Genomic DNA, 12,222 nt, shown 5'->3' on the forward strand with positions numbered 1-12,222 from the left:
CCTCCGTGATTCTGATTTTTCGGACAGAAATGGCACCACGTTCCTGTTTAAATCACATGCAATTCTTTGCAGTGCGATTTTCACCCATTCATTTCGTATTGACGCAAATTTAATTGTTGGTTTCGGTATCGGGAGCATTTGTGCGAGTACCAATACTTGCTCAAGTGCCTGGTATCGGCACCGATACTCCCTACAATTATATGTAAAACATTATTTTTTTTTTTTAAACTCTCATTTTTGGTTTCGGCCAAGTGCATTCTGAATTTTTGGTTTCGCCACCAAAATGTTTATTTGGTGCACCTCTAAACGAAAGCGGTATTAACACTTATATCCTATTTGGAGGTACTGACATCCTTGTATTTACTACCGGTATATAGAAGTTTTAGATCCAGCACCTCGGAACATATTAGTAATAACAAACTAAATTTACAAAAATACATTTATAACACTCACTTTTTCACCATGAAAATTGGGTGCAAATAACATGTGCGTGTTATACGCCAATACTACAATTTTAGCTGCCTCGGAGGGGACAGGGAGGGGGGCGGGATGAGCATCAGCAGAGTACATACAGTGAGAATCTCCGGTTTACTTGGCGGCCTCTGTAATAGTAAGTCCCGTCTTCTGGGCCGCCATTGGACCACTGTTCTGTCTATCATAGGAGATTATCATTGTATACAATCTGTCAGCGCTTGTCCCACCCCCCTCCCTGTCCCCTCTAGGCTGCAGATGGATATCGATCGGACTGTATTGATGGCAATGATGAGGCTGCATTGATGGCACTTGTGAGGCTGCAGATGGGCATTGATCTGGCTGCATTGATGGCACTTGTTAGGCTGCAAATGGGCACTGACCTTTATTTTGCTTCAAAGTTCCCTATTTACAATGTACGTTTTTTTGCTGAAACGTCCCTCTTAAAATGAATGTGCGAGTTATACGCCTGTGTGTGTTATATGCCGATAAATACGGTAGATCATTTTGCACATAAGAAAACATTTTTTACAAATAAGGTAAGTATGGTGTATATCAACAGTTCAATATATATAATCACGTCACAATTCTTCAATGAGATACCACTTTTTCCATTACAACATGTGGTCAACACATTTCTCATATGCGTTGTAACAATGTCTAGCACCACCCCCTTCCACCCTTATACAACGTACACCAGCTTACAGGCGTTTTAGCATTTGGTCTGGTGTGAACAAGCCCTTGAAGTTAAAGTGGTTGTATACCCACTTTTTTAACTTTTACCTACAGGAAAGCCTATAATAAGGCTTACCTGTAGGTAAAAAAAATATCTCCTAAACCTGTACGGTTTAGGAGATATTCCCCTCGGTATGCGCCGCTGACTGCAGCGGCGCATGCGCACAAGGGGGTTCTCTCCGTGAAAATCCGGCAGCGCTCGTCCGGCCGGATTTAAATCTCCCGCGCGCATGCGCGGGAGTGACGATATCGCGGCTCTGGCCACTCACAGCGCCGGAGCCGCGATACCCGGAAGAGACGCCGAGGGAGCATGTCGGCTCCCTCGGCGTGGATCGGGCGAGTTGTCGGGGCCTCGTTCTAAGGTAAGTATTTCATAATGAGCTAGTATGCGGTGCATACTAGCTCATTATGCCTTTTGCTTTGCAGGTTTTAAAAAAAAAAAAAAAAAATTGCGGGTTTACTACCGCTAATTCACTAAAGCTAAAAAAACAATGTTGCATGACTGCTTACAAACATCCCCCTTGTGTTTGTCACTTAGGAAGCACATTTAAATCTGTTCAAGAGGCTGTGCAGAAGAGTGATGACAGCAGTGTGTTTGGTACTGGACAGAATCACGTCATCAGTTCTCATCAATGGGAGCAGCAAGAAGCGATATTTATGGGCATATATGAAAAATATCTTAGCATGGATGTGCCAACGATTCCAGAAGGAGAGATATCAAGGTAAAGGAGGTCAGGACAGTGTACAAAAAATATTATTATTATGGCTTTATATGATGGCTTACAACCCAAATAAATACAGGCCAAACCATTAAACCATTATTGAAGGTTTCTACTTTTAGGTGAGAATGCAGAATCTGTTTTATAGGGCAATATGAGCTCTAGGTATTGATCTGTTCCAAAAAAAAACTTTATGCTGCCATGTTCAAAAGAGCAGCATAAAGGTTTTTTTTTTGGAATGGATCAATATTTAGAGATCATAATGCTGGAAATACTAAAGGCAAATAGACTGTGCACTTTGCAAGTGCAGTTGCTCTAGAGCTTAGCAAATGAGATGAAGCTTCTCTTTGCAAAGAATATTCAACTTCATGCAAGGAAAATGAAAAAAAAATGAATTTTTGCTTGGACAAGATTGGATCATGAAAGTCAGCAGAGCTTCACCTCATTCACTAAGCTCTGGAACAGCTTGCAAAGCAGACAGTCTATTTGCCTTTAGTAAATCCATCTCAGACTACCCTATGAAATAGATAATATCTGCGTAATAGGGTAGGGGGGACCTTAAATTAAATAAAAAAACACCTGGCACCATCCCTTCTATGAAGTACATTTTATAGAGATAGTCCCCATTATTCCTCACAAGGAGAAACTATGGAAAAAAGGGATTTTGAAGGTGCCTGGAGTTAATGTAAATATGGTACCATTTAAAATTCACCCAGATTCTTTATTAATACAAGTTTAAAAGTACATCTATATACAAAAACATGTTGTAATAACATTCAAGACATAACCGTTCTGTGCACCAGTATATAGCACAGTTGATTGACACGTTTTGCCCAAATAGAGCGCTTCCTCAGGATACATTTTACGGTATTGGTAGTTTTAATATCCAATAAACATTACAGAACAGTGTGTTAATTACATGCAGTTCACAAGAGTTTTCTCCCTTTCCTTCCTTGTACAGACAATAAAGCATATACAAAAAAAAAAAAAAAACACTTGTATATATACAATGTTCTATATCTAATGTGTTATATCAAATAAAGGAGAGAGAGAAAAAAAATAGTATTTGAAATATTGTGAGGAATAATGAGGACTCTTTCTCTAGATAATATCTGCATTTACACTTAAAATCTGTATTGTCACCAATCATACACACTATGTATTTTTATTTTGTTTATCTAGGAAATTCCAACCAGAATATGGCATTAGAAGCAGGATGCTGTCAAATCTATACACATTTGACAGTTTAGTTTGCCAATCAAAAATTTTCAAAACAGATATCAATGTTAGAGACATTTTCTGCTCATTCTGGGAAAAGCCCCATTGTATGCACATAGCCCACCCCCATGCATGTGTGTTTAACCAATGCAATTCATCAAACCATACTACACAGACTTCTATAGGTAACCCCTGTGTAAGGTGGGTGCAGGGCTTTACGTTAGTACCATACAGAACCCAGTGATGAAGAGAAAACCAACACAACAAGTATATTCTGAAGCAGGATTTACTGAAGTCCCATGTCAGCAAAAAAATAAGTTACAGCAAGTCCCATATCAGCAAAGAAACGTTTGTTGCTTATATGGCACTTCAGTGAATGTATACTTACCCAGCCACACTCCCTACCTCCCTCCCTGCACTGAAAGATCCCTTGCTATTAGAGTGGGGCCTCCAGCTATGGGGTAGCACATGATGTGACAACGCTTGGACCTAGGCAGCTGATCATGACACCAAAACACTGTCACATGGAATGCCATGACTTCATCCTCTTTTTTTTAAGCTGCGACTTTTAAAGGCCCTGTACTGAATGCAACATTAACACAGTTAAGAAGTAATAATATACAAATGTTATTAGTCACAATTTGTAGATAAAATGACAACTAGTTGAATTTATATGCTTCTGCAATTTTAGCTCATATCATAAAATAGTACACTTTTCCACGCCAAAAAGAGATATGCATAGTCCATTTAGTGATTTTAATAAGCCTTTTTCAAATTCAAGTGCAACATGTTTCGCAGCTTTGGCCGCTGCTTCTTCAGGGACCATATGTAAAAATATCTAGGATAATAAAACAATAATAATAAATATAAAAAATAATAAATTATAATAAATAAATAAACACTTATTTCACATGAATTACCAGAAAACGATTTATTCGGCCAACTGGCTTACCACAACCTCCAACAACATATAAATGTTTATTTGATGTAGTCGATACCCCACATCACCAGATGGCCACCAACAGTGAGAATCAGCCACGCTAACCTTAAGCCAATATGGGGAAGGGTGGCATCAAGGCACTGAAACAGACATTGAGGAGACAGGGGCCACAACAGGATGAACACCAGCCAACAACATAACTGCAAGTTAAATGGTATAGCAAGCTATTCATATATACAAATAATGAAAAGCCATCTCAAGACTCCTTATAACACATTCACATCACACGACAAACCAAACCGCAACTAACAATCACATGTATGCAATACTCCGAACCTAAACTACACATACTACGACCATACAAAAACCCACCTAATCCCCCTAAACACTCAAACCGAACCTCTGGTTTGAGTGATTCAGTTTTTAATGTTTGGGTGTGTTTTGTATGCTAGTGGGTTGTGTGAATCTTGGTTAGGTAGTGTTTAGGGGTATTTGGTAGGTATTTGTATGGTTGTGGTATGTGTAGGTTGAGTTGAGAGTGTTGCATTGATTGTTGTTAATGTTGCCTCTAGTACAGAGCCTTGTTAGTCCTTTTTATAATAGAATAAGTTGGTTCCTGAATACGCTTTGGATAGTTGTATTGGGATGTGGTACCATATGTTTTAATGTTTTCTTTTTTTCCCCCAGGATTTGGTTGATTGTGTTATCCTTGTTTATTATAAATGCTTAAAAAGCATAAGCTTGAGTTTGGCTTTAACTTCAACTCCCCCCCCCCCCCCCCCAAAATAGACGCTGCTGTTGTCCAAAGGTGTCTCTGTTTCTCCTTCATCCAGAGTGGGGTCACTCTAAAGCCCCATACACACGGTCGGACTTGTACAAACTTTTCCGTGGACTTTTGTACAAAGTGTGTTGTCCACAAGTTTGTATTGCATACACACGGTCGGACTTTTTGACAACAAACACGAACGTAATGACGTCACAACGTACTGACGCCGCTTCAAAAGAGGACGTTCAATGACTCCAGCGCCACCTTTGGTCAACTTCTGTATTGTAGTCTGATCGTTTGCAATGGTTCTGAGCATGCGTGTTTGTACCTTGTACAAAAGTCCGATGCTTTTGCATACACACGGTCGGACTTTGCTCCATCGGACTTCTGTTGTCAAAAAGTTTGTCCGTTCGCAGAGCCAACAAAAGTCCGATGAAAACAGAAAAAGTTTGTCCGATGGAGCGTACACACAGTCGGATGTTGCTCCAAAACAGCTAATTTGCATGTTTGTTGTCAAAAAGTCCGACCGTGTGTACGGGCCTTTATACAGGAGATGTGTTACTGGCCAGATTACCAGGTGAAAATAGAGGGGGAAAAAACCCTAAGAAAATGAATGCAGCTAACTCGTCTAAGGATTAGTAAGCTGCAATGTATTACATTTTTGGGTCTAGGTTTAACCACTTTCAGACCGGACCATTTTGCTGGTCAATGACCAGAGGTCTTTTTACAATTTGGCACTGCGCTGCTTTAACTGGTAATTGCGCGGTCATGCAATGTTGTACCCAAACAAAATTTGCGTCCTTTTCTTCCCACAAATAGAGCTTTCTTTTGATGGTATTTGATTGCCTCTGCGATTTTTATTTTTTGCGATATAAACGTAAAAAGACCGCAAATTTTGAAAAAAAATGATATTTTCTACTTTTTGTTATTAGAAAAATCCAATAAACTCAATTTTAGTCATACATTTAGGCCAAAATGTATTCAGCCACATGTCTTTGGTAAAAAAAAAGTCAATAACTGTATATTTATTGGTTTGCGCAAAAGTTGTCACATCTACAAACTAAGGTACGTTTTCTGGAATTTACGCAGCTTTTAGTTTACGACTGCCTATCTCATTTTTTGAGGTGCTAAAATGGCAGGGCAGTACAAAACCCCCCCAAATTACCCCATTTTGGAAAGTAGACCCCCTAAGGAAATTGATAAGTGGCATGTTGAGCCCATTGAATATTTTATTTTTTTGCCTCAAGCGATTGAATAATTTTTTTTTTTTTTTTACACAAAGTTGTCACTAAATTATATATTGCTCACACATGCTATGGGCATATGTGAAATGACACCCCAAAATAAATTCTACTGCTTCTCCTGAGTACGGGGATACCAGATATGTGGTACTTTTTGGGAGCCTAGCCGCGTACGGGGCCCCGAAAACCAGGCACCGCCTTCAGGCTTTCTAAGGGCGTTACAGTTTTGAAGGCCATACAATGCCAAGATGGCACAAACCCCCCCCAAATGACCCCATTTTGGAAAGTAGACACCCCTAAATTTAGGGGTACACTAGTAAAACTAGGTAATAAATGGCGGGTGCCCTGAAACTATAAAAAAATAACTAACCAACCAGCGTCACCTGTAACATTTATATATTAAAAGGAAGAGAAGAAATTATTTGGGACTTTAAATGAGGTAATAGGGGCCGTTCACATCCCCTCCTCCATCCCGATTTAATATTTAAAAAAAGAGACGAAAGCAGCAGGCGGGACTTTGTATGAGGCACACGGGAGCAGAAGCATAAAATTTGGTAAAAAGCAAGTTTTTAATAAATACAAGTGATCATATATTTACATGTTATTGCACAGTTATACATTAATGTTTTCTATTTCATCAATGTTTACACATTCCAACATGGACTTGATTGCAAACATGCGAAGAACTGAGTATTCAATAAGCATAGATTATATATAAATACATGACTCATTAGAGGCGTCATTTTACAAAAAACCATAAAAGGAACGTTCATGCTTTGTTGACAATTATATACACAAAACGGCAGTTGAAAGCTCTACGCGTTTCGTGACCTTGTAGCCACTCGTCAGGAGCAACACCGTAGTGGTAGCCTAGGAATAAAGTAAAATAAAATAAAATAAAATAAACAGCCAATTTTTTGGAGAAAAAAAAATAAATAAAAAAATAAAAAATAAATAAAATAAAATATGAAATAAAAAAATAAATAAATAAAAAAATAATAAAAATAAAAATAAAAAAAATGAGAAATGTAAAGAAAGATAAACAGATGTACAGACATGGAGAACCCCCCACATATGCACATTCGACCCACAGACTTACATATATATCTGCGTAGAGGCGGCACAGTGCACCGAGAGTCGAGCCGACCCAAAAACTGCCCAGGTCCGGGGCTGAGGGAGCAGGCCAAGGGCGACAACCAGAACGCACAAACCACCCCCATAGCAGGTTGGGATAAGGGATGTGGCAAAAGATGAGTGTGGGAAGTGAGGTGACCTCATATGGGAACCTATAAAAAGTAAGCAAGTAAAATAAGTGTATGTTGAAATATGTGTGAAAGGTATGTGTAAGGGTGTAAACTGGAAAAGAAAGGGTGGCAAATTGAAGTGAAAAAGGAAAAAGGTGTTGTGAGAAAGAATTGTAATAGAAAAATGGATAGAATTAGATGGATAATTACCTTGTGCTATCTAGATAAGGGCAAAGAAGCCATGGATAAAGTTGTGGCTGATGGGGAGTGAGGGAGGGAAATCCAAAGAGTGAGACCCTGCACAGGGGGAAGCCCATGGCATAGCGCCGCCATAGATCTACCCCCAACGTCATGCAACTGAAATCCAAGGGGGCCGGGAAGGCATCACACAGCTGCTAGCCGTAAAGACCAGACTAGACAGCCGCACGTTCCAAATCCAGCCCCCGAATGGTCAGAGATGGTTGACACGGCAGCCAGAACAAGCACGCCAAAAAGACGTCGCTTATCTGGCGCCGGAAGCATGACGTCGACGAGCAGTGGAGAAGACCCCACCCACCTCACGTCAGAACGGGGCGGGGGGAGAAGTCCCCAGTGCACCTCGCAACCCCGGGTCATGACAGGGACGGGTACAGCTACAGCACCCACAGCGCCCGACACCGCCAGTACGCACATACGGTGAAGTCAGCGGGCTAAAAAAATTATATAATAAAAAAAATTAATAAGTAGATAAATAAATAATGTAAATAAAAATAAAAAATAAATAATGAAAAAAGGTTTAGTCTCCAATTAATAGTTTCTATACACTAGCAATCAGAATTCATACAAAAGAGAATCACAAAAGAAAAATTGTGGAAAAAGGGGTAAATTAAATCAAATGTTAGTGCTACCGCGTACCTCCATCCCTAATTTGTTTGTTAAAAGGAAGAGAAGAAATTATTTGGGACTTTAAATGAGGTAATAGGGGCCGTTCACATCCCCTCCTCCATCCCGATTTAATATTTAAAAAAAGAGACGAAAGCAGCAGGCGGGACTTTGTATGAGGCACACGGGAGCAGAAGCATAAAATTTGGTAAAAAGCAAGTTTTTAATAAATACAAGTGATCATATATTTACATGTTATTGCACAGTTATACATTAATGTTTTCTATTTCATCAATGTTTACACATTCCAACATGGACTTGATTGCAAACATGCGAAGAACTGAGTATTCAATAAGCATAGATTATATATAAATACATGACTCATTAGAGGCGTCATTTTACAAAAAACCATAAAAGGAACGTTCATGCTTTGTTGACAATTATATACACAAAACGGCAGTTGAAAGCTCTACGCGTTTCGTGACCTTGTAGCCACTCGTCAGGAGCAACACCGTAGTGGTAGCCTAGGAATAAAGTAAAATAAAATAAAATAAAATAAAATAAACAGCCAATTTTTTGGAGAAAAAAAAATAAATAAAAAAATAAAAAATAAATAAAATAAAATATGAAATAAAAAAATAAATAAATAAAAAAATAATAAAAATAAAAATAAAAAAAATGAGAAATGTAAAGAAAGATAAACAGATGTACAGACATGGAGAACCCCCCACATATGCACATTCGACCCACAGACTTACATATATATCTGCGTAGAGGCGGCACAGTGCACCGAGAGTCGAGCCGACCCAAAAACTGCCCAGGTCCGGGGCTGAGGGAGCAGGCCAAGGGCGACAACCAGAACGCACAAACCACCCCCATAGCAGGTTGGGATAAGGGATGTGGCAAAAGATGAGTGTGGGAAGTGAGGTGACCTCATATGGGAACCTATAAAAAGTAAGCAAGTAAAATAAGTGTATGTTGAAATATGTGTGAAAGGTATGTGTAAGGGTGTAAACTGGAAAAGAAAGGGTGGCAAATTGAAGTGAAAAAGGAAAAAGGTGTTGTGAGAAAGAATTGTAATAGAAAAATGGATAGAATTAGATGGATAATTACCTTGTGCTATCTAGATAAGGGCAAAGAAGCCATGGATAAAGTTGTGGCTGATGGGGAGTGAGGGAGGGAAATCCAAAGAGTGAGACCCTGCACAGGGGGAAGCCCATGGCATAGCGCCGCCATAGATCTACCCCCAACGTCATGCAACTGAAATCCAAGGGGGCCGGGAAGGCATCACACAGCTGCTAGCCGTAAAGACCAGACTAGACAGCCGCACGTTCCAAATCCAGCCCCCGAATGGTCAGAGATGGTTGACACGGCAGCCAGAACAAGCACGCCAAAAAGACGTCGCTTATCTGGCGCCGGAAGCATGACGTCGACGAGCAGTGGAGAAGACCCCACCCACCTCACGTCAGAACGGGGCGGGGGGAGAAGTCCCCAGTGCACCTCGCAACCCCGGGTCATGACAGGGACGGGTACAGCTACAGCACCCACAGCGCCCGACACCGCCAGTACGCACATACGGTGAAGTCAGCGGGCTAAAAAAATTATATAATAAAAAAAATTAATAAGTAGATAAATAAATAATGTAAATAAAAATAAAAAATAAATAATGAAAAAAGGTTTAGTCTCCAATTAATAGTTTCTATACACTAGCAATCAGAATTCATACAAAAGAGAATCACAAAAGAAAAATTGTGGAAAAAGGGGTAAATTAAATCAAATGTTAGTGCTACCGCGTACCTCCATCCCTAATTTGTTTGTTAAAAGGAAGAGAAGAAATTATTTGGGACTTTAAATGAGGTAATAGGGGCCGTTCACATCCCCTCCTCCATCCCGATTTAATATTTAAAAAAAGAGACGAAAGCAGCAGGCGGGACTTTGTATGAGGCACACGGGAGCAGAAGCATAAAATTTGGTAAAAAGCAAGTTTTTAATAAATACAAGTGATCATATATTTACATGTTATTGCACAGTTATACATTAATGTTTTCTATTTCATCAATGTTTACACATTCCAACATGGACTTGATTGCAAACATGCGAAGAACTGAGTATTCAATAAGCATAGATTATATATAAATACATGACTCATTAGAGGCGTCATTTTACAAAAAACCATAAAAGGAACGTTCATGCTTTGTTGACAATTATATACACAAAACGGCAGTTGAAAGCTCTACGCGTTTCGTGACCTTGTAGCCACTCGTCAGGAGCAACACCGTAGTGGTAGCCTAGGAATAAAGTAAAATAAAATAAAATAAAATAAAATAAACAGCCAATTTTTTGGAGAAAAAAAAATAAATAAAAAAATAAAAAATAAATAAAATAAAATATGAAATAAAAAAATAAATAAATAAAAAAATAATAAAAATAAAAATAAAAAAAATGAGAAATGTAAAGAAAGATAAACAGATGTACAGACATGGAGAACCCCCCACATATGCACATTCGACCCACAGACTTACATATATATCTGCGTAGAGGCGGCACAGTGCACCGAGAGTCGAGCCGACCCAAAAACTGCCCAGGTCCGGGGCTGAGGGAGCAGGCCAAGGGCGACAACCAGAACGCACAAACCACCCCCATAGCAGGTTGGGATAAGGGATGTGGCAAAAGATGAGTGTGGGAAGTGAGGTGACCTCATATGGGAACCTATAAAAAGTAAGCAAGTAAAATAAGTGTATGTTGAAATATGTGTGAAAGGTATGTGTAAGGGTGTAAACTGGAAAAGAAAGGGTGGCAAATTGAAGTGAAAAAGGAAAAAGGTGTTGTGAGAAAGAATTGTAATAGAAAAATGGATAGAATTAGATGGATAATTACCTTGTGCTATCTAGATAAGGGCAAAGAAGCCATGGATAAAGTTGTGGCTGATGGGGAGTGAGGGAGGGAAATCCAAAGAGTGAGACCCTGCACAGGGGGAAGCCCATGGCATAGCGCCGCCATAGATCTACCCCCAACGTCATGCAACTGAAATCCAAGGGGGCCGGGAAGGCATCACACAGCTGCTAGCCGTAAAGACCAGACTAGACAGCCGCACGTTCCAAATCCAGCCCCCGAATGGTCAGAGATGGTTGACACGGCAGCCAGAACAAGCACGCCAAAAAGACGTCGCTTATCTGGCGCCGGAAGCATGACGTCGACGAGCAGTGGAGAAGACCCCACCCACCTCACGTCAGAACGGGGCGGGGGGAGAAGTCCCCAGTGCACCTCGCAACCCCGGGTCATGACAGGGACGGGTACAGCTACAGCACCCACAGCGCCCGACACCGCCAGTACGCACATACGGTGAAGTCAGCGGGCTAAAAAAATTATATAATAAAAAAAATTAATAAGTAGATAAATAAATAATGTAAATAAAAATAAAAAATAAATAATGAAAAAAGGTTTAGTCTCCAATTAATAGTTTCTATACACTAGCAATCAGAATTCATACAAAAGAGAATCACAAAAGAAAAATTGTGGAAAAAGGGGTAAATTAAATCAAATGTTAGTGCTACCGCGTACCTCCATCCCTAATTTGTTTGTTAAAAGGAAGAGAAGAAATTATTTGGGACTTTAAATGAGGTAATAGGGGCCGTTCACATCCCCTCCTCCATCCCGATTTAATATTTAAAAAAAGAGACGAAAGCAGCAGGCGGGACTTTGTATGAGGCACACGGGAGCAGAAGCATAAAATTTGGTAAAAAGCAAGTTTTTAATAAATACAAGTGATCATATATTTACATGTTATTGCACAGTTATACATTAATGTTTTCTATTTCATCAATGTTTACACATTCCAACATGGACTTGATTGCAAACATGCGAAGAACTGAGTATTCAATAAGCATAGATTATATATAAATACATGACTCATTAGAGGCGTCATTTTACAAAAAACCATAAAAGGAACGTTCATGCTTTGTTGACAATTATATACACAAAACGGCAGTTGAAAGCTCTACGCGTTTCGTGACCTTGTAGCCACTCG

The 12,222-nt window shown here is 39.6% G+C and overlaps 1 protein-coding gene across 2 annotated transcripts in view; it reads left to right on the plus strand.

The window, feature by feature from the left end:
- Positions 1 to 12,222, plus strand: part of WDR93 (WD repeat domain 93) — a 173,244-nt gene that overhangs the window by 73,754 nt on the left and 87,268 nt on the right. For both annotated transcript variants that reach the window (XM_077473983.1, XM_077473984.1), the window contains exon 8: positions 1,745 to 1,928. In XM_077473983.1, the coding sequence (XP_077330109.1) occupies positions 1,745 to 1,928 (184 nt within the window). The remainder of the gene's footprint in view (positions 1 to 1,744; positions 1,929 to 12,222) is intronic.

The sequence above is a fragment of the Lithobates pipiens genome, unplaced genomic scaffold, assembly GCF_037356315.1.
Source record: "Lithobates pipiens isolate NorthernLeopardFrog02 unplaced genomic scaffold, aLitPip1_a1.2 Scaffold_8, whole genome shotgun sequence".
NCBI lineage: Eukaryota > Metazoa > Chordata > Amphibia > Anura > Ranidae > Lithobates > Lithobates pipiens.